General features: G+C 60.3%; 3 protein-coding genes across 5 annotated transcripts in view; 2 read left to right on the top strand and 1 right to left on the bottom strand.

Moving 5' to 3' along the window:
* Positions 1-1,757: 1,757 nt before the first annotated feature.
* Positions 1,758-8,585, top strand: LOC114003976 (maestro heat-like repeat-containing protein family member 6). The gene is made up of 18 exons (XM_039381306.1): positions 1,758-2,363; positions 2,604-2,668; positions 2,783-3,100; positions 3,389-3,536; positions 3,778-3,842; positions 3,957-4,169; positions 4,337-4,485; positions 4,649-4,796; positions 5,047-5,234; positions 5,324-5,461; positions 5,742-5,856; positions 6,027-6,164; positions 6,408-6,620; positions 6,755-6,910; positions 7,068-7,169; positions 7,562-7,664; positions 7,941-7,997; positions 8,270-8,585. The coding sequence occupies exons 1-18, from the start codon at positions 2,249-2,251 to the stop codon at positions 8,431-8,433; spliced, it is 2,595 nt and encodes an 864-aa protein (XP_039237240.1). The 5' UTR covers positions 1,758-2,248; the 3' UTR covers positions 8,434-8,585.
* A 2,303-nt stretch (positions 8,586-10,888) lies between these two features.
* LOC113990966 (maestro heat-like repeat-containing protein family member 6) lies at positions 10,889-17,947 on the top strand. Its single transcript, XM_039381321.1, has 18 exons — positions 10,889-11,693; positions 11,934-11,998; positions 12,113-12,430; positions 12,719-12,866; positions 13,108-13,172; positions 13,287-13,499; positions 13,667-13,815; positions 13,979-14,126; positions 14,377-14,564; positions 14,654-14,791; positions 15,074-15,188; positions 15,359-15,496; positions 15,740-15,952; positions 16,087-16,242; positions 16,400-16,501; positions 16,894-16,996; positions 17,273-17,329; positions 17,627-17,947. The coding sequence occupies exons 1-18, from the start codon at positions 11,579-11,581 to the stop codon at positions 17,788-17,790; spliced, it is 2,595 nt and encodes an 864-aa protein (XP_039237255.1). The 5' UTR covers positions 10,889-11,578; the 3' UTR covers positions 17,791-17,947.
* Positions 17,948-19,768: 1,821 nt separating this feature from the next.
* The window catches only part of GPCPD1 (glycerophosphocholine phosphodiesterase 1), a 44,124-nt gene continuing 42,059 nt past the window's right edge, over positions 19,769-21,833 (bottom strand). For all 3 annotated transcript variants that reach the window (XM_027716642.2, XM_027716724.2, XM_027716330.2), the window contains exon 20: positions 19,769-21,555. In XM_027716642.2, coding sequence (XP_027572443.1) covers positions 21,351-21,555 — 205 coding nt within the window. In that variant the 3' untranslated portion in view covers positions 19,769-21,350. The remainder of the gene's footprint in view (positions 21,556-21,833) is intronic.

The raw sequence follows: 21,833 nt of genomic DNA, 5'->3' as shown, positions 1-21,833 counted from the left end.
TGGGGCACGTCCGCTGGGTGCTGCCGGTGAGGAGCAGGGGCACAGGCAGGGCTGTGGGCCAGCCCGGGCCCCCGCGCCTGCCCAGGCCACAGAGCTGTGGCCCAGAGCCCGCTGACCCAGAGCTCTGGGCCCGCAGAGCTGCTGCCAGCACGGAGAGGACGCGGGGCTCCTCGGGCAGGGCCGCGCAGTCGCTGCTGCCCAAGCGGCTCCGCGCCACAGACAGCAGCAGCAGGCTGTGCACAGGAGCAGCAGCACCCACAACGCCTGGGCCTCCTCAGCGAGGCTCCCACACCGGCCAGGATGCTAAAAGCAGGGATGCTGTGGGCACAACTGCACGTGGTTTGGCCAAAGGCTTCAGGAAAAGTGGCCACAGCGGCTTTCTATTGACTGCCCAGCCTCACAGCAACAGTGGCCAGCTCCAGGGGCAGCCTGTCATCCTGACTGACTTCCCCGGCCGTGCCTGAGGGCAGATTCACCTTCCACACTCAGGCATCCCAAGGCACTGGCACTGGGGCCATCCTTAGAGACTGGGATGGGACATGAGCCTTGGGCTGCAGCTGCTGAACCTCTCCTCCAGGCAGGCACCTTAAAAACACAGGCACGGGCTTCTAAACTCAAAATCCAGGCCTTCCTGGAAGGGAAGGAAGAAGTACCAGAAGCCGAAGCAGGGCCTCATACCATGAGGTTCAGGCATGGAGGAAGTGCATGCAGCACTGGGGGGTCTGCTGCAAAAATGGCCCAGTTCACAAACTCAGGTTTTGCTGCTAGAGGATCCTACTTTGGCCTTGCTGGAGCCCATTCCCTACCAATGCACGGCCCCTCACTGCTCTTGGATCAAGTGTCCCGGACCCGTGGGAACACGTGTGCCCCGTGTCCGTGCGAGAGCAGCAACTGGTAGAACACGTCTGCTTCCAGCATTTGTCTTGGCTGCTCCTTCAGTGGGCTGGCACCTTAATCAGAGATACGCAACAGGTTTGCATCCCAGAGTTCTCCCTATCCCCTTCGCTTCTCCCCAGTGCTCTGCATATCAGCTGGCAGTCGCAATCGGACCCACAGGACCTGGAGCTTTAAACATCAGACCGGGCAGATTTATTTTGCAGAATGCCAGAAGAAAAGTCCAACTAACACAAGGAAACTGGACAGGATCTCTGAGCAATCTGATCTTCCTGCGAAACTCAGCAACTGATGGTGATTTTGTGCTGCAGGTCATCACTTCCATGCAAAAATCATTCCTGCAAGGAGAAACTGCTTCTGCCTTCCCCCCAGGGCACAGCTCTTTGGGGCAGGAGGCAGGCACCACCCCTGCCAGGACTCGGGGCGGTGGCAGGCCTCCTCGGGCGAGAACTTGCCAGAGCTGCTGATTTTGGTGCAGCCCCGGCCAAGGGGGTTGGAGCGGCATTGGTGCCCTTGCCCTCACATTCCTTCGGTGTGTCACAGCCCCGTGTTTGGGAGGGCCACCAGCCGGGACTTCTCCCAAGGAGCCCGTGCCAGCTTCTGTGGAGGCCCCGTGCCCTTCCCGCTGCGCCTGCGTTGGCAGCCGAGGGGGCTCCTTCCGCTGCTGTGGGCAGGCACAGCAGGGGAGGGTTTGCTTAGTTTTTGAGCTGGGCCTAAAGTTCATGTCCAGCTGTCTTAGATACTTTGGAGAACGGACTCCTTCCGACCCGGGGCAGGTTGGCCGGGCGGGGGGAGGCCCCAGGGCAGGTGGCAGTGTGTCACAGGGCCTTTGTGACACGGTGGGCATCACCGATGGTGTGCGACGGGGCAGGGTGTCACAGGGCCCTTTGTGACACGTCATGACATAGTACTGGTGGTGACGTGGCCACGCCTCAGTGCTCCTCGGAGCGTGCGACGGGACGGACGGGACAGAGCGGTGCTGTGCGGAGCCCCCGTGCAGCCAACTCCTTCCTTGTTGACCCGAAGCGTTTTGGAGGCTTTTCTGCGGTGCAAGCGCCCTCGAGGCCAGATCGCGGGACTTGGTGACACGGAGCTTTTGCGAGGTGTCTCCGAGCCCTGTGGCGAGTGCCCTTGAGGCCACACCGCAGGACTTGAGAACCCATACCCTTTCCTAGGCTTTTCTCTCGTTCAGTTGCCCTTGAGGCCAGACCGCAGGATTGGTGACCCGGAAATTTTCCGAGGAGTCTCCAATCCCTGCCGCAGGTGGCCTCGAGGGCAGCCTGCAAGACTTAGGGACGCAGAGATCTTCCGAGGCATCTCTCTCTTGCAGGTGCCCTCAAGGCCAGACTGCGGGATGGCAGGAAGACGCCTGAGCCTGCTCAGGCCCTTTCGGACAAAGAAGGAAGGCCCTGGGACTGACCCAACACAGCAACCTGAAGAGGTGGAGCAGTCCCAGCCCCTGCAGGAGGGTGAGTGGCAGGGCTGGGCCACAGGGCTGGTGGCTGCAGCCAGATGGACCTCTTCCCATCCCATCCCCTGTGGACATATCCAGGGAAGGCGAGGGGGGAAGAGGGGCCAGGGCTGATCCCCCAGCAGCTCCTTGTACTGGGCAGCCCGGGGCTGGCCCTGTCTGTGGGGCGCAGGGCTGGGCTGTGTTCTCCGGCCTGTCCCGCAGCCCCTCAGCTCCAATCGCGCTTGCTCTTTGCCAGATCCAGGCCGGCACCGGACACCAGAGCAGGACCGTGCCCGGGGCCACTTCCGCAGGGCAGCACAGGTACTTGCAGCCATCGCCACCTGGGCTGGGGCTGCTGTCACTGCTCAGCCTGGCACCGCTGGCGGAGCTCTCCATGGCACATCCCCCTCTTCCCTGCCCTTTGTTCTCCTGCAGGCCTTTGTGAAATTCTTGAGCGTTCGGCGTAGAAAGTGCAGGATCACACCAATTGAGGTCATGGTGCAGCCTGACCCCACGCCGACCGAGCTCAAGGTTGACCCCGATGTCGGCACCGCGTCGACTGATGGTACAGCAAACCGTGACACCGCGGTGACCGATGGCACGACAGCCTCCAACACCGCGCTGCCTGAGCTCACCCCGCAGGCTGACGGTGCAAAGACTGAGGGCATCGTGGACGCTGACAGCACACCCGTTCAGCACCTGCCCGATGATCCCAGTCTGGAGGTTCTTGAAGAGGAAGTTATCTGTGTGGAAGTAAGCAGCCTGTGGGCAGGGACTGTCTGGCCCCTCAAGCCGGGTCTGCTGGGCCCCCTAAGCCTTTGAGGCCCGCACAGTGTGGTGGAAAGGGAGGCACTTCTGGAGGGACAGTGGGCAAGTTGTTCCCTCTGGCAGCTATTCAACTGCCCCATGTCCCCTCCTGGCTGCGGGACTGTGGGACTTGACGACCTGGAGCGTTCCGAGCACTCCTCTACTGCAAATGCCTTCAAGGCACTTCGGCAGGACTTGGTGACCCAGAGTATTTCTGTGGCATCTCTCCTGCAGGAAGCCAAGAAACCAGACAGGGGCATGGAGCGGAGACCTCCCAGGGTGCCCAAGCGGGCGCGGGTGAAGAAAGAGGAGGAGGAAAGCCCTGGGCCTGCCCCCGCACAGCAGCCTGAGGAGGCAGAGCACTTCCAGCCCCTGCAGAAGGGTGAGTGGCAGGGCTGGGCCACAGGGCTGAATGGCTGCAGCCAGCTGGGCCTCATTCCATCCCATCCCCTGTGGACATGCTCAGGGAAGGCGAGGGGGAAAGAGGGCCCGGGGATGAGCCTCCGGCAGCTCCTTGTACTGGGCAGCCCGGGGCTGGCCCTGCCTGTGGAACGCAGGGCCGGGCTGTGTTCTCCGGCCTGTCCCGCAGCCTCTCAGCTCTGACCGCGCTCGCTCTTTGCCAGATCCAGGTCGGCGCCGGACACCAGAGCAGGGCCGCACCCGGGGCCGCTTCCGCAGAGCTCATCAGGTACCTGCAGCCATCGCCACCTGGGATGGGCCTGCTGTCACTGCTCAGCCTGGCAGCGCTCTCAAAGCTCTCCACGGCACATCCCCCTCTTCCCTGCCCTTCATTCTCCTGCAGAGGGTGCGGAAATCCGTTCCTGTTCGGCGCAGAAAGGCCAGGACCTCACCACCCGAGCTCCTGGCACAGCCTGAGCCCAACCCGACCGAGCTCAAGGCCAAGGCTGACGCCCCAGGGACTGAGGGCATCACAGACGCTGACAGCACACCCGTTCAGCGCCTGCCCGATGCTCCCAGTCTGCATGTTCCGGAGGAGAGAGTTGCCTCTGCTCAAGTAAGCAGCCTGTGGGCAGCGATTGTGTGGCCCCTCAAGCTTGTTCCACTGGGCCCCCTCAGCCTTTGAGGCCGGCACTGTGTGGTGGGAAGGGAAGCACTTCTCGGGGGAAGCTGGGCAATTGCTCCCTCTGGCAGCTCTCCAACTCTCCCCTGTGTCCCCTCCAGGTGCCAGCTCTGGTCAGGTCCATCCACTCGTGGCTGACCTCCAATGTGTCTGCTGGGCACGTGCTGGATAAGACCCTTCTAGCACTGACCGAGGCACACCCCGTGGATGTCGCCATCACCCTCCTGCGCTGTGCCCCCTCGTGTGACAGGTACGGGCCCAGGCTGCCTCGAGGGCTCCGGGCTCACCAGCCTTTAGAGCCCATCACCCCCCTGCCCCTGAAAGCACTGTGGCTCCGTCCCCCGGCCCCTGCAGCTGCCCAGGTCAGGGCGCTGTGGTCCAGACCCCCCTGACGCAGAGCTCTGACTCCACAGAGCTGCTGCAACCATGTGGAGGACCATCGCCTCCTCGGGAAGGACACTGCAGAAGGTGCTGCCAACCCTGCTCGGCGTGATGGAGGACTGGCCGTGGTACTACACGCGCACCTCCGATGGGGACAACACAGACGTCTTTGCCCTGGCTGTGAGTTTCTGGAACCTTTGCTTGCCCCCAGCTTGCCTCTCCGGCAGCTCTCCATCCTCCCCCAGCACGGCGTCTCCCTGCCCATCTCCGTGCAGGCACTGGGCTGGAAATGTGGGCTAGCGGCAAGTTCGGGGGCACCGGGCCGGGCGCTCCCCCCGAGTCTCCCCTGGCCTTCCCCTCCCACGCTCGGGCCCTGCCACATGAATGTCTTGGCACTGACCGCTGTGCCTGGCTGGTTTGTCTTTTGCAGGCAACTCTGGCACTGTGGATGATTGTCCAGGAGCCCCAGTGCCCGGGGCCTTTGATGGACTATTCCCCCCATCTCCTCGTGGATCTGCTCTTCCAAGTCTTCGTCAGCACAGAGCAGACGTCAGAGGAGGTCGACACGTTCTGGAGGGGATGCCAGGAGCAACACGACCTTCCCACCGACCCCAACAGGTGCTCCATGCCAGTCCTCCCCTCCCTCCCATGCCCTCGGGACTGGGGCCAGGGCTCCCAGCGTGACCTGGGCTTTGCTCTGCACACAGGTTTGCAGTGCTGACCATGAAGGCCCTGCTCTGCTGTCTCCACTGTGAGGATGTGGTCAATTCAGTGGAAGACAATCGTGGCTGGGCCAGGCTCCTCAATGCTCGCAGCCGCCACTACACAGTGACTCTGCTGGCCAGGTGAGACCTCCTTGTCCCCGCTGCCCCTGTCATTTCTGCCTCTGCACGGGGCACCCCACACCGTGCCCGTGGGCGTGGGCCAGAGGGCCTTGTCACCCAGGGACGTGGGCAGAGTGGAAAAGGCTGGGAGAGGTGGGTGCACAGGAGGAGCTGCCTCCCAGAGTGCCCCGGTCCCCTCCTGGGACTGGGTTGGTGGGGAAAGATCAGGCCTCTGTGAGTCCCTCCCAGGAGAGGTTTGCCCGCCTGCCTCAGGTCGATGCTACCTTTTTCCCCCTGCCAGGGAGAAGCGCCACGTCTCCAGGCCCTTGTGTTCCCGCATCACACTCCACCTGCTGGAGCTGCTGAGCAGGGAGGAGCCGTGCTGGGACCTGCCTGCCATGGCATTCCTTGTGGAGGTGAGCCTGCTGCCTCGCGCTGCCTCGCCGAGCTGCCTCCACCTCTCGGCCCTCTCGCGGCCGCAGCTGCTCGGGACGGTGCCGCGCCCTGTGCTGCTGCCTGGGCCCAGCCCTGTGCAAGTCCGGGCTCCTGCCGGCCGGGCACCCCGTCACTGCTCCGTGCCTTTCAGGTCCTGGACTGCCTGGACACCAGAGAATGCGGTGACAGGGTCCTGGAGATGCTTTCAAGGAACTCGGAGAGCACCAACACAAAGCGGCGTCAACTGGCGCTCCGAGTCCTCGTGGCACTCAGCCAGGATCCCGTGACGGTGAGAAGGGGCAGTTGGTTGAAGCCGTGCTGGAATCCTGGGGCAGTCGCTTGGGCTTGGCTGGGCTTCGGGAGCTGTGGCAGCTGCTCCCAGCTCTGCTGCCTCCCCGTTCAGCTGCCCAAGTCTCTCGGGACAGGCCTTTGGCCTCCGGGCCCCGCGGCAGCACGTGGGGCTGCCCCGACGGAGCGGGATTGCTGGTGCAGCCGTTGGTGGCTTCACGGCACAGCATTGTCTTCCTCACAGGCCAAGAGCATCTGGAGCCTGAATGAAAGGCTTGTGCAGCTACTGGGGGATGCAGACAGAGATGTGGTTTGGATGACCCTCTCTGTGTTCAAGAACATGCTCTGGAGCAGTCTGTGGACACAGCGCTACAAGAGAGTCCGCAGCAAAGACCCCCTAATATCCACCCCCACCGGCCTGCAGTGGGCTGAGGCGCTCCAGCCACTCTTTGACCACGTAAGGCTCTGTGCCCCCCCGCCACGGGCTCTGGGTACTGCTGGGAAACTTTGGTCCCTGTGGATTTTCAGGCCTGTGCCCACTGGGGCCTGGAGAAGCTGCTGCTGAGGTCTTTTCCTCTTTCTTTCCACCAGGACGACAGCAGTGTGCGGGAGAGCTCCATGGGCCTCTTCACTCGTGTGATCAAACTGATCGAGAGAGAGGGAAAGAGGCCCCTGAAGCCACTCGTGTGCCTGAGCCTGCTCCCGCTCTACTTCCACCGGCATGATGAGAAGGTGGTCGTGAAAAGGGTGAGGACTCGTGGGCTCTGGTGTCCCGTGGGAGGGGGCTGGGCTGCCTCCTGGCCTGGCACCTCCCGGGCTCCAGTCTCCTCCTGGCCTTGGTCCAGGGACAGGGGTCCCCTGCCCTGGGCTGCAGTGCCATGTCCTGGTCTCTGTTGCTCTGCAGGCCTCTCGGAAAGCACTGCTGGATGTGACCAGGTTCCTGAAGAGGAGGGATCTTGGGCGCCTGGTGAACACAGAGGAGCCATGGAGCTTTGGCAAGTGCCTGGTAAGGATGGCCCCAAAGCCCCAACCCCCGATGCCCAGAGTGTGGGGCTGGCACTGTGCCTCTGCCCACTGCTGCACCCGCCTGTGGGACAGCAGCCTGCGCCCCACACGCTGCTGCCTTCCCTGGGGCGTGTGGGCTCCTCTGCGGGCTCCTCTGCCCCCGAACCAGGGTGCCGCTGGAGCCCCGGCCCAGCTGGGCTGTGGGGCAGGGCAGCCCCGCCGCTCGCAGGGAGCAGCCGGCCCTCTGCTCCCTCCAAAGCCCGGCCCCAGCGGCTGCTGCCCGGGCCTCAGGGCTGTGCGGGCAGGGGAGGCCAGTGCTGGGCGCAGGCAGCGCCCGGCCAAGGGGCAGAGCCCCAGCCAACCCTTCCCTCCGTGCCCTGCCGCTCTCTCCAGCTGAAAAAGGACCAGAGCCGAGTGGCCAAGTACATGCACCAGGCCCTGCCGTACCTGCGGAGCCCACAGCAGCCCCTGCGAGAGGCAGCCATCAAGTTCATGGGTGAGCCACGAGGCCGCGGTCCCTTCCCGCCCCGCTGCAGCTCGGGCCCAGCCCCGGCTGCTGCAGCGGCAGCAGCATCCGGCCCAAGGATGTGCTGTGGAGCCCCGAGTGCCCCGGCGGCTGCTGCTGCCCTGGGCCAGCCCAGCCCTGGGGCGCCCCGAGGCAGGAAGGCCCCGGGCTCAGCCCTGCCAGGGCAGGAGGGCGTGTGGCCGGGCTGGCAGCGCCGCTGGGGGGGCAGCTGTGCCGCTGGGGCCGTGACAGGGTCTGTGTTCCCAGGGATCGCCGGGGGGTACCTGAGGGGACAGCCCAAGGAGCTGCAGCTCATCATCGATGGTGAGTGAGGGCACTGGGGGCTGGGGGAGGAGCACAGACCCTGGGCAGGCAGCTGCAGTCCTGCCCTGGCTGCGGAGGGCTCTGCTCCCTGCAGGGATGAGGGGCGGCGTGGGCAGAGCAGAGAGACATTTCAGGGGCACGGGGGGCATTGGTGGCCAGCGCCTTCTGCCTCATCCTGCTGGGCCCTGCTCCCTCCTGGCAATGGCAAGAGCTTGCTGGGATGGCCCAGGCAGGAGGGGCTCTGACCTCGGCTCTGTTCCTCTCTGTTCCAGCCCTTCAAGCCATCCCAGACGACAGGAGCCCCGCTGTCTCAAACCTGGTGCTTCAAATCATCAACTTTGTTACAAATCTACAGACAGCTCCCTACCCCAGGTTCCAGCGGTTCCGAGACCGGCTCTGCAGGGCGTGGAATACCCGGCCTTCTCTGTGGGGCTGAGTCTGCCTGTGCTGCTGCAGCTGTGTGCAGAGTTGATGCAGGCAGCTCTGTCTGTTGGGGCACCTGAGCCTGTGGGGAAGACACCTCTTCTCTGCAAGCCCTTCCTTTTACCCCAGCATAGGAATATTAAATAAATATTGTCATACGCAGAGGCCCAGGAGCTTCTTTTGGGTGCCCGGTGTCCACAGGGCATCGGGGAAGAGGGGAAAAAAGGCCCTTGTGCTCAGCAACACTTGCCCGGGTGTGCAGTGGGGAAGAGAAAGTGCCCAAAAGGCCCTCGGCCTTGGGGGGTTCTGCTGGAGCCTCAACACTTGGGGCAGAGTGGATGGGCAGAGCCTGGAGCTGTGGGAATCCCTGAGAAGCTGGTCCTTGGAGGTGGCCACAAGCCCCGTCCCGGGCAGGAAGCAGCATCTGTGGCTTGCCCGTGGGTTGCTGTCTGGATTGCTGAGGGCTGGGAGGTGCCTGCGGAGCCGGCTCCTGTGGAGCTCCTTCGGGGCTGCGCCGCTGCCGGGCAGGTTGGCGGGGCTGGGGGAGACCCTGAGGGACGACGAGGCGCCGGGAGGCCCTGAAGGGATGTGGTGCTGCGGAGGCCCTGCCGGGACAAGGGAGTGGGAAACCTTGAGGGGAATCCATGAGGGGGTGGGTGGCAGGAGGCTGCGAGGGGACAGGATGGGCAGAGGAGGCCCTGAGGGGACAGGGTGCGAGAAGCCCTGAGGAATTGGGGGGCAGAGGCCGTAAGCAGACCCCCAGTTCCCTGCCAGCCAGCTGCTCTGGCACTTGCCCGGGGCATCTCCCATCCCTGCGGCACAAGCCCCGGATCCTCGGCGGGAGGGTGGGGACAACCCCAAGGGGGCCAGGCTGGCCTGGCTGGGGACAAGGAGGGCAAGGGGGCCCTGCTGGGGCACGTCCGCTGGGTGCTGCCGGTGAGGAGCAGGGGCACAGGCAGGGCTGTGGGCCAGCCCGGGCCCCCGCGCCTGCCCAGGCCACAGAGCTGTGGCCCAGAGCCCGCTGACCCAGAGCTCTGGGCCCGCAGAGCTGCTGCCAGCACGGAGAGGACGCGGGGCTCCTCGGGCAGGGCCGCGCAGTCGCTGCTGCCCAAGCGGCTCCGCGCCACAGACAGCAGCAGCAGGCTGTGCACAGGAGCAGCAGCACCCACAACGCCTGGGCCTCCTCAGCGAGGCTCCCACACCGGCCAGGATGCTAAAAGCAGGGATGCTGTGGGCACAACTGCACGTGGTTTGGCCAAAGGCTTCAGGAAAAGTGGCCACAGCGGCTTTCTATTGACTGCCCAGCCTCACAGCAACAGTGGCCAGCTCCAGGGGCAGCCTGTCATCCTGACTGACTTCCCCGGCCGTGCCTGAGGGCAGATTCACCTTCCACACTCAGGCATCCCAAGGCACTGGCACTGGGGCCATCCTTAGAGACTGGGATGGGACATGAGCCTTGGGCTGCAGCTGCTGAACCTCTCCTCCAGGCAGGCACCTTAAAAACACAGGCACGGGCTTCTAAACTCAAAATCCAGGCCTTCCTGGAAGGGAAGGAAGAAGCACCAGAAGCCGAAGCAGGGCCTCATACCATGAGGTTCAGGCATGGAGGAAGTGCATGCAGCACTGGGGGGTCTGCTGCAAAAATGGCCCAGTTCACAAACTCAGGTTTTGCTGCTAGAGGATCCTACTTTGGCCTTGCTGGAGCCCATTCCCTACCAATGCACGGCCCCTCACTGCTCTTGGATCAAGTGTCCCGGACCCGTGGGAACACGTGTGCCCCGTGTCCGTGCGAGAGCAGCAACTGGTAGAACACGTCTGCTTCCAGCATTTGTCTTGGCTGCTCCTTCAGTGGGCTGGCACCTTAATCAGAGATACGCAACAGGTTTGCATCCCAGAGTTCTCCCTATCCCCTTCGCTTCTCCCCAGTGCTCTGCATATCAGCTGGCAGTCGCAATCGGACCCACAGGACCTGGAGCTTTAAACATCAGACCGGGCAGATTTATTTTGCAGAATGCCAGAAGAAAAGTCCAACTAACACAAGGAAACTGGACAGGATCTCTGAGCAATCTGATCTTCCTGCGAAACTCAGCAACTGATGGTGATTTTGTGCTGCAGGTCATCACTTCCATGCAAAAATCATTCCTGCAAGGAGAAACTGCTTCTGCCTTCCCCCCAGGGCACAGCTCTTTGGGGCAGGAGGCAGGCACCACCCCTGCCAGGACTCGGGGCGGTGGCAGGCCTCCTCGGGCGAGAACTTGCCAGAGCTGCTGATTTTGGTGCAGCCCCGGCCAAGGGGGTTGGAGCGGCATTGGTGCCCTTGCCCTCACATTCCTTCGGTGTGTCACAGCCCCGTGTTTGGGAGGGCCACCAGCCGGGACTTCTCCCAAGGAGCCCGTGCCAGCTTCTGTGGAGGCCCCGTGCCCTTCCCGCTGCGCCTGCGTTGGCAGCCGAGGGGGCTCCTTCCGCTGCTGTGGGCAGGCACAGCAGGGGAGGGTTTGCTTAGTTTTTGAGCTGGGCCTAAAGTTCATGTCCAGCTGTCTTAGATACTTTGGAGAACGGACTCCTTCCGACCCGGGGCAGGTTGGCCGGGCGGGGGGAGGCCCCAGGGCAGGTGGCAGTGTGTCACAGGGCCTTTGTGACACGGTGGGCATCGCCGATGGTGTGCGACGGGGCAGGGTGTCACAGGGCCCTTTGTGACACGTCATGACATAGTACTGGTGGTGACGTGGCCACGCCTCAGTGCTCCTCGGAGCGTGCGACGGGACGGACGGGACAGAGCGGTGCTGTGCGGAGCCCCCGTGCAGCCAACTCCTTCCTTGTTGACCCGAAGCGTTTTGGAGGCTTTTCTGCGGTGCAAGCGCCCTCGAGGCCAGATCGCGGGACTTGGTGACACGGAGCTTTTGCGAGGTGTCTCCGAGCCCTGTGGCGAGTGCCCTTGAGGCCACACCGCAGGACTTGAGAACCCATACCCTTTCCTAGGCTTTTCTCTCGTTCAGTTGCCCTTGAGGCCAGACCGCAGGATTGGTGACCCGGAAATTTTCCGAGGAGTCTCCAATCCCTGCCGCAGGTGGCCTCGAGGGCAGCCTGCAAGACTTAGGGACGCAGAGATCTTCCGAGGCATCTCTCTCTTGCAGGTGCCCTCAAGGCCAGACTGCGGGATGGCAGGAAGACGCCTGAGCCTGCTCAGGCCCTTTCGGACAAAGAAGGAAGGCCCTGGGACTGACCCAACACAGCAACCTGAAGAGGTGGAGCAGTCCCAGCCCCTGCAGGAGGGTGAGTGGCAGGGCTGGGCCACAGGGCTGGTGGCTGCAGCCAGATGGACCTCTTCCCATCCCATCCCCTGTGGACATATCCAGGGAAGGCGAGGGGGGAAGAGGGGCCAGGGCTGATCCCCCAGCAGCTCCTTGTACTGGGCAGCCCGGGGCTGGCCCTGTCTGTGGGGCGCAGGGCTGGGCTGTGTTCTCCGGCCTGTCCCGCAGCCCCTCAGCTCCAATCGCGCTTGCTCTTTGCCAGATCCAGGCCGGCACCGGACACCAGAGCAGGACCGTGCCCGGGGCCACTTCCGCAGGGCAGCACAGGTACTTGCAGCCATCGCCACCTGGGCTGGGGCTGCTGTCACTGCTCAGCCTGGCACCGCTGGCGGAGCTCTCCATGGCACATCCCCCTCTTCCCTGCCCTTTGTTCTCCTGCAGGCCTTTGTGAAATTCTTGAGCGTTCGGCGTAGAAAGTGCAGGATCACACCAATTGAGGTCATGGTGCAGCCTGACCCCACGCCGACCGAGCTCAAGGTTGACCCCGATGTCGGCACCGCGTCGACTGATGGTACAGCAAACCGTGACACCGCGGTGACCGATGGCACGACAGCCTCCAACACCGCGCTGCCTGAGCTCACCCCGCAGGCTGACGGTGCAAAGACTGAGGGCATCGTGGACGCTGACAGCACACCCGTTCAGCACCTGCCCGATGATCCCAGTCTGGAGGTTCTTGAAGAGGAAGTTATCTGTGTGGAAGTAAGCAGCCTGTGGGCAGGGACTGTCTGGCCCCTCAAGCCGGGTCTGCTGGGCCCCCTAAGCCTTTGAGGCCCGCACAGTGTGGTGGAAAGGGAGGCACTTCTGGAGGGACAGTGGGCAAGTTGTTCCCTCTGGCAGCTATTCAACTGCCCCATGTCCCCTCCTGGCTGCGGGACTGTGGGACTTGACGACCTGGAGCGTTCCGAGCACTCCTCTACTGCAAATGCCTTCAAGGCACTTCGGCAGGACTTGGTGACCCAGAGTATTTCTGTGGCATCTCTCCTGCAGGAAGCCAAGAAACCAGACAGGGGCATGGAGCGGAGACCTCCCAGGGTGCCCAAGCGGGCGCGGGTGAAGAAAGAGGAGGAGGAAAGCCCTGGGCCTGCCCCCGCACAGCAGCCTGAGGAGGCAGAGCACTTCCAGCCCCTGCAGAAGGGTGAGTGGCAGGGCTGGGCCACAGGGCTGAATGGCTGCAGCCAGCTGGGCCTCATTCCATCCCATCCCCTGTGGACATGCTCAGGGAAAGGGAGGGGGAAAGAGGGCCCGGGGATGAGCCTCCGGCAGCTCCTTGTACTGGGCAGCCCGGGGCTGGCCCTGCCTGTGGAACGCAGGGCCGGGCTGTGTTCTCCGGCCTGTCCCGCAGCCTCTCAGCTCTGACCGCGCTCGCTCTTTGCCAGATCCAGGTCGGCGCCGGACACCAGAGCAGGGCCGCACCCGGGGCCGCTTCCGCAGAGCTCATCAGGTACCTGCAGCCATCGCCACCTGGGATGGGCCTGCTGTCACTGCTCAGCCTGGCAGCGCTCTCAAAGCTCTCCATGGCACATCCCCCTCTTCCCTGCCCTTCATTCTCCTGCAGAGGGTGCGGAAATCCGTTCCTGTTCGGCGCAGAAAGGCCAGGACCTCACCACCCGAGCTCCTGGCACAGCCTGAGCCCAACCCGACCGAGCTCAAGGCCAAGGCTGACGCCCCAGGGACTGAGGGCATCACAGACGCTGACAGCACACCCGTTCAGCGCCTGCCCGATGCTCCCAGTCTGCATGTTCCGGAGGAGAGAGTTGCCTCTGCTCAAGTAAGCAGCCTGTGGGCAGCGATTGTGTGGCCCCTCAAGCTTGTTCCACTGGGCCCCCTCAGCCTTTGAGGCCGGCACTGTGTGGTGGGAAGGGAAGCACTTCTCGGGGGAAGCTGGGCAATTGCTCCCTCTGGCAGCTCTCCAACTCTCCCCTGTGTCCCCTCCAGGTGCCAGCTCTGGTCAGGTCCATCCACTCGTGGCTGACCTCCAATGTGTCTGCTGGGCACGTGCTGGATAAGACCCTTCTAGCACTGACCGAGGCACACCCCGTGGATGTCGCCATCACCCTCCTGCGCTGTGCCCCCTCGTGTGACAGGTACGGGCCCAGGCTGCCTCGAGGGCTCCGGGCTCACCAGCCTTTAGAGCCCATCACCCCCCTGCCCCTGAAAGCACTGTGGCTCCGTCCCCCGGCCCCTGCAGCTGCCCAGGTCAGGGCGCTGTGGTCCAGACCCCCCTGACGCAGAGCTCTGACTCCACAGAGCTGCTGCAACCATGTGGAGGACCATCGCCTCCTCAGGAAGGACACTGCAGAAGGTGCTGCCAACCCTGCTCGGCGTGATGGAGGACTGGCCGTGGTACTACACGCGCACCTCCGATGGGGACAACACAGACGTCTTTGCCCTGGCTGTGAGTTTCTGGAACCTTTGCTTGCCCCCAGCTTGCCTCTCCGGCAGCTCTCCATCCTCCCCCAGCACGGCGTCTCCCTGCCCATCTCCGTGCAGGCACTGGGCTGGAAATGTGGGCTAGCGGCAAGTTCGGGGGCACCGGGCCGGGCGCTCCCCCCGAGTCTCCCCTGGCCTTCCCCTCCCACGCTCGGGCCCTGCCACATGAATGTCTTGGCACTGACCGCTGTGCCTGGCTGGTTTGTCTTTTGCAGGCAACTCTGGCACTGTGGATGATTGTCCAGGAGCCCCAGTGCCCGGGGCCTTTGATGGACTATTCCCCCCATCTCCTCGTGGATCTGCTCTTCCAAGTCTTCGTCAGCACAGAGCAGACGTCAGAGGAGGTCGACACGTTCTGGAGGGGATGCCAGGAGCAACACGACCTTCCCACCGACCCCAACAGGTGCTCCATGCCAGTCCTCCCCTCCCTCCCATGCCCTCGGGACTGGGGCCAGGGCTCCCAGCGTGACCTGGGCTTTGCTCTGCACACAGGTTTGCAGTGCTGACCATGAAGGCCCTGCTCTGCTGTCTCCACTGTGAGGATGTGGTGAATTCAGTGGAAGACAATCGTGGCTGGGCCAGGCTCCTCAATGCTCGCAGCCGCCACTACACAGTGACTCTGCTGGCCAGGTGAGACCTCCTTGTCCCCGCTGCCCCTGTCATTTCTGCCTCTGCACGGGGCACCCCACACCGTGCCCGTGGGCGTGGGCCAGAGGGCCTTGTCACCCAGGGACGGCCGAGCAGAGTGGAAAAGGCTGGGAGAGGTGGGTGCACAGGAGGAGCTGCCTCCCAGAGTGCCCCGGTCCCCTCCTGGGACTGGGCTGGTGGGGAAAGACCAGGCCTCTGTGAGTCCCTCCCAGGAGAGGTTTGCCCGCCTGCCTCAGGTCGATGCTACCTTTTTCCCCCTGCCAGGGAGAAGCGCCACGTCTCCAGGCCCTTGTGTTCCCGCATCACACTCCACCTGCTGGAGCTGCTGAGCAGGGAGGAGCCGTGCTGGGACCTGCCTGCCATGGCATTCCTTGTGGAGGTGAGCCTGCTGCCTCGCGCTGCCTCGCCGAGCTGCCTCCACCTCTCGGCCCTCTCGCGGCCGCAGCTGCTCGGGACGGTGCCGCGCCCTGTGCTGCTGCCTGGGCCCAGCCCTGTGCGGGTCCGGGCTCCTGCCGGCCGGGCACCCCGTCACTGCTCCGTGCCTTTCAGGTCCTGGACTGCCTGGACACCAGAGAATGCGGTGACAGGGTCCTGGAGATGCTTTCAAGGAACTCGGAGAGCACCAACACAAAGCGGCGTCAACTGGCGCTCCGAGTCCTCGTGGCACTCAGCCAGGATCCCGTGACGGTGAGAAGGGGCAGTTGGTTGAAGCCGTGCTGGAATCCTGGGGCAGTCGCTTGGGCTTGGCTGGGCTTCGGGAGCTGTGGCAGCTGCTCCCAGCTCTGCTGCCTCCCCGTTCAGCTGCCCGAGTCTCTCGGGACAGGCCTTTGGCCTCCGGGCCCCGCGGCAGCACGTGGGGCTGCCCCGACGGAGCGGGATTGCTGGTGCAGCCGTTGGTGGCTTCACGGCACAGCATTGTCTTCCTCACAGGCCAAGAGCATCTGGAGCCTGAATGAAAGGCTTGTGCAGCTACTGGGGGATGCAGACAGAGATGTGGTTTGGATGACCCTCTCTGTGTTCAAGAACATGCTCTGGAGCAGTCTGTGGACACAGCGCTACAAGAGAGTCCGCAGCAAAGACCCCCTAATATCCACCCCCACCGGCCTGCAGTGGGCTGAGGCGCTCCAGCCACTCTTTGACCACGTAAGGCTCTGTGCCCCCCCGCCACGGGCTCTGGGTACTGCTGGGAAACTTTGGTCCCTGTGGATTTTCAGGCCTGTGCCCACTGGGGCCTGGAGAAGCTGCTGCTGAGGTCTTTTCCTCTTTCTTTCCACCAGGACGACAGCAGTGTGCGGGAGAGCTCCATGGGCCTCTTCACTCGTGTGATCAAACTGATCGAGAGAGAGGGAAAGAGGCCCCTGAAGCCACTCGTGTGCCTGAGCCTGCTCCCGCTCTACTTCCACCGGCATGATGAGAAGGTGGTCGTGAAAAGGGTGAGGACTCGTGGGCTCTGGTGTCCCGTGGGAGGGGGCTGGGCTGCCTCCTGGCCTGGCACCTCCCGGGCTCCAGCCTCCTCCTGGCCTTGGTCCAGGGACAGGGGTCCCCTGCCCTGGGCTGCAGTGCCATGTCCTGGTCTCTGTTGCTCTGCAGGCCTCTCGGAAAGCACTGCTGGATGTGACCAGGTTCCTGAAGAGGAGGGATCTTGGGCGCCTGGTGAACACAGAGGAGCCATGGAGCTTTGGCAAGTGCCTGGTAAGGATGGCCCCAAAGCCCCAGCCCCCGATGCCCAGAGTGTGGGGCTGGCACTGTGCCTCTGCCCACTGCTGCACCCGCCTGTGGGACAGCAGCCTGCGCCCCACACGCTGCTGCCTTCCCTGGGGCGTGTGGGCTCCTCTGCGGGCTCCTCTGCCCCCGAACCAGGGTGCCGCTGGAGCCCCGGCCCAGCTGGGCTGTGGGGCAGGGCAGCCCCGCCGCTCGCAGGGAGCAGCCGGCCCTCTGCTCCCTCCAAAGCCCGGCCCCAGCGGCTGCTGCCCGGGCCTCAGGGCTGTGCGGGCAGGGGAGGCCAGTGCTGGGCGCAGGCAGCGCCCGGCCAAGGGGCAGAGCCCCAGCCAACCCTTCCCTCCGTGCCCTGCCACTCTCTCCAGCTGAAAAAGGACCAGAGCCGAGTGGCCAAGTACATGCACCAGGCCCTGCCGTACCTGCGGAGCCCACAGCAGCCCCTGCGAGAGGCAGCCATCAAGTTCATGGGTGAGCCACGAGGCCGCGGTCCCTTCCCGCCCCGCTGCAGCTCGGGCCCAGCCCCGGCTGCTGCAGCGGCAGCAGCATCCGGCCCAAGGATGTGCTGTGGAGCCCCGAGTGCCCCGGCGGCTGCTGCTGCCCTGGGCCAGCCCAGCCCTGGGGCGCCCCGAGGCAGGAAGGCCCCGGGCTCAGCCCTGCCAGGGCAGGAGGGCGTGTGGCCGGGCTGGCAGCGCCGCTGGGGGGGCAGCTGTGCCGCTGGGGCCGTGACAGGGTCTGTGTTCCCAGGGATCGCCGGGGGGTACCTGAGGGGACAGCCCAAGGAGCTGCAGCTCATCATCGATGGTGAGTGAGGGCACTGGGGGCTGGGGGAGGAGCACAGACCCTGGGCAGGCAGCTGCAGTCCTGCCCTGGCTGCGGAGGGCTCTGCTCCCTGCAGGGATGAGGGGCGGCGTGGGCAGAGCAGAGAGACATTTCAGGGGCACGGGGGGCATTGGTGGCCAGCGCCTTCTGCCTCATCCTGCTGGGCCCTGCTCCCTCCTGGCAATGGCAAGAGCTTGCTGGGATGGCCCAGGCAGGAGGGGCTCCTCGCGTCGCCACCGATCCGGGCTCTGACCTCGGCTCTGTTCCTCTCTGTTCCAGCCCTTCAAGCCATCCCAGACGACAGGAGCCCCGCTGTCTCAAACCTGGTGCTTCAAATCATCAACTTTATTACAAATCTACAGACAGCTCCCTACCCCAGGTTCCAGCGGTTCCGAGACCGGCTCTGCAGGGCGTGGAATACCCGGCCTTCTCTGTGGGGCTGAGTCTGCCTGTGCTGCTGCAGCTGTGTGCAGAGTTGATGCAGGCAGCTCTGTCTGTTGGGGCACCTGAGCCTGTGGGGAAGACACCTCTTCTCTGCAAGCCCTTCCTTTTACCCCAGCGTAGGAATATTAAATAAATATTGTCATACGCAGAGGCCCAGGAGCTTCTTTTGGGTGCCCGGTGTCCACAGGGCATCGGGGAAGAGGGGAAAAAAGGCCCTTGTGCTCAGCAACACTTGCCCGGGTGTGCAGTGGGGAAGAGAAAGTGCCCAAAAGGCCCTCGGCCTTGGGGGGTTCTGCTGGAGCCTCAACACTTGGGGCAGAGTGGATGGGCAGAGCCTGGAGCTGTGGGAATCCCTGAGAAGCTGGTCCTTGGAGGTGGCCACAAGCCCCGTCCCGGGCAGGAAGCAGCATCTGTGGCTTGCCCGTGGGTTGCTGTCTGGATTGCTGAGGGCTGGGAGGTGCCTGCGGAGCCAGCTCCTGTGGAGCTCCTTCGGGGCTGCGCCGCTGCCGGGCAGGTTTGTGGGGCTGGGGGAGACCCCGAGGGGAAAGGGCTTTTGTTCTCTTTTTTCAGCCCTGCGCTGAAACTGCCAGTCCAACTCCAAAAATTAAACACGGACGAAGATTCCTCCCAGACAATAAGTGCCACGATAGAAAGCTCTTGCTGTCTATGGCGTACCAAGAGTGGCCCACCAACTGCACGAGAGCTGTAGGGTAAGGGCTTTCTTTCTAGTGTGGAACTGCCGTCATTCAGTTTTTGTAGCCCTGTGCTGAAAGTGGCAGTCCCATTCCACAAAAATACAGACAACCACAGACCTACCTCACAGGCCAACAGAGAGAGCTGGGAGAGTGGCTGTGCCCTTCCTGCTCACCATGCTTCAACTTGTTGCCCAAATTCCCCTGCCACTCCCTCACTGAGGCACCACGCCCCTGTCTGCCCGCTCCTGTTGGCCACACTTGTAGTTGCTTGCACTCCCTGGACCAGTTTCCATCACCCAGAAACGACCTCGACTCCCAACCCCGGTCAGCTGATTAGGCCTCGCAAGGCAGCTGGGCTGAGCCACAGTTTCTCCCTGCAGTTTAAATCTCCCACAAACTACCTCAGCTCCATCCAATGGTCAGCTGATTAGAGCTTCCAGGGCAGCTGGGCTGAGTTGGGCTGAGCTGGGAGGAGCTCCTCCATGCCGTATCAATCTCCCACAAACAACCTCAGCTCCACCCCTGGTTACCTCATAACGCCTCACAGAGCAGCTGGGCTGAGCTGGTCTGCTCAGATGCCAGGACAGAGAGCTCTTGCTACACATGGAGTGCCCAGGCTGTCCCACCAACTGCACCTGAAACCCAAAGGTTACAGGCTTTCTTTCCTGGCTATTCAGAGTGACCAAGCTCAGCTCCAAGAACTGACACAGCAGAAGAGCTTGTTAAAGCAGTCAGGTTGAGAGGAAGTTGCTGACAACTTACTCGTAAAATAAGAGAGTCAGCAAGAAAACACCACCATTGTAACACTGCTCAAAACTATCTTGTAAAATCATCACAGTGGGCGTATTTATTTTCTCCCCTGCTCCCCCCCTTAAACAGAATAGTCAATTGCTGTTCTCTGGGCATTGAAAGGTGTGAAACAAGTTTTTAAGGGTGCCTAAGCCCTTCTGAGCACCACACTGTGGTTAGTCCAAGAGGGTGCTTCAGACAGCACAACATTTGAACCACCTTCACACAAAACAGGTATCACGTTCAACATCTCTGTGGATGTGCTCTCCAGCTTTCATGAGCAGTGACACAAACTCTGCTAAGCACTGAGTATCTGTTGATAAAGTCCTCAAGATCTGTCAAGAGAATCCTACGTGGGTATACAAATGAGAAAAAAATTAAGAAATAATCACATAAGCGAGGAAAGTATCATAACAGCTGCAAGTTCCTGATGTAAAGACTCCGGTTCAGTGCCCTCTCCCCTTCTCATAAACACAGCTCACACACTTCCAACTTCTGTTTAGGTTGTAGGGTTTTGTTTGTTTTTTTATTAAAAGGCGGTTTCCAGATACCTAATCATTACTGTGTTGTTTGTGCAGGACAAAAAAACCCAGCTTTAAATACTCAAATACACAAGTCAAAACAAGCTGTTTCAAACTGCTCAGCAGTGCAGGCTCAAGCACTTATTTGCAATGGCTTTGTACAATCAGTTCTACATAGCGATGACCGTATATAAAGAATATAGTACATACTATTGTTTTCATTGTCAATTTACAAGAGAAAAAAAATAAATATTTTCCATTCTTATTATACATTAACACTTCAGTAGAAAGTTACAGCTGTTGTGTTGGCATGACCTGCAATGTCAGGAGGAAAAAGGACATGCATACTTATCTATTAAGAACTCTAAACTATGACTTTGAAATAAATTACAGAGGATAGATACCAGTCAAGAGAATACCGATTATCTGAATTCAGTACATTTGTGATTCTTGCTCCAAGGTAAAAGCCAAAAATCTTGCTAAATACAAAAGCTAGTAGCTTGCATTATGTAAATAAGACAAACCACTTATGGTACAGCCTTTTCTTCAAATGTTTGTGAATAAATAGGCTTGTGGTTTTTTAGGCAAAAAAGATTAAGTTGTTGAGTTGGTCCTTGCATCCTTCACACATAACTAGCACCATAAAGATGCAAGGACCTCAGCAAACACCTAAATTTCATGCTTAATAGATAAAGCATGCATTCTGTAGAGTTTGTGCATGGTACATATTCTGTCCATTAAGGTTACTGTGCAAAAAGAGATTCTCAACCACTGAAGATGTTTCTGTAATTCTGTTAAAATTATTAGCAACGTTTTTAAAGTTTTGCAGGCCTGTGTGCGACTAATGAAAAAAAAAATAAAATCATACTTGTGGTTCACCCCTAATTGCTATACACAGGCACAGTACAAACTGACAAACAAGACAACAAAGGCAGCAGCCTAAATGTCCAATGAACTGGGAAAAAATGATTGCAGTTTACTAAAAAAGTTATATAAATATTTTCAAATTGCACAAAGCTTTGTACAGGTGGATCTGTCAGTGCAAATACATATATATGAGGTACCAATTCAGTCAGATCTTTTTATAGGCCAGATCTATTTATATCTATCTCACAGTCACTCTCTTAATTTCCTGTTGTCAGACAAATGCTACAGTTTGTCAGCCTCCAAGTAAAATCAAAGTCAAAACAATTTTTCAGCATATTCAATATTGTAATTTGTATTCATTGTAATTTCCCTAAGATTTAGTTTCTGAGCTTTCACTACTGAGACTGCTTAATTAATTTGGTTTTTAAAAGCACTAGCATTAATTTTGTTTTTCAAGATTTTACATGATTATAGGGGAAAGTTAAAACTGCATATGTAAACTGGAACAATAACTATGACTGGCTGAATATTTTAACAGTTTGAAATTTTAGTAAGTACTGTTAGGAAGGAGGAACACAGTTATTGCTATTTGGAGACTTAAAAATAAAATAAACCAACCTGAAAGCATAGACAGGACTGTTCCAATAGTGAAAATTTGCTAGATACAAAACAGCATTCTGCCTAAAATTAGTCCTTTTGCATCTGAACACTCTTCAAGTTATCTACAGCTTTCTCTTCCAGGTAACTATTATGACATTTACATGGAACTATGGATTTGAAGTGGCTAACTGTGGGACACACACAGCTTTTCAACTCTGGCAATTCTCTCTTGAGACGTTCCAGCTGCTCCACCTGGAATATATTTGGTTGCTCAGGATTTGAGTCATATATCCTGAATAAATGAGAAAAGAAAAAACATTGATAAGTATAAACTGACAGTTGACAGAAATGCACACTAGATAAAGCAACTGGGTTTTTTTTTTCCCCTAATAGAGTAAAATTAGGTATATAACTGTCTATAAAGACAGTTCACTTGAGGTTAGTATCCAAAGTTTTGCTGCTCATCTTGCAATATAAAATGGTATTCCTTTCACACAGACTGATTAGTATTTCATTGGATATACTAAAAAGCCACCCATTGGCATTTACTTACTTCGTCTCCTGAAAAAA

This window comes from Pipra filicauda, unplaced genomic scaffold (genome assembly GCF_003945595.2).
Source record: "Pipra filicauda isolate LSUMZ 115617 unplaced genomic scaffold, ASM394559v2 scaffold109_size3271384_pilon, whole genome shotgun sequence".
Taxonomy (NCBI): Eukaryota; Metazoa; Chordata; class Aves; order Passeriformes; family Pipridae; genus Pipra; species Pipra filicauda.
This window is presented reverse-complemented; position numbering and strand designations above follow the sequence as displayed.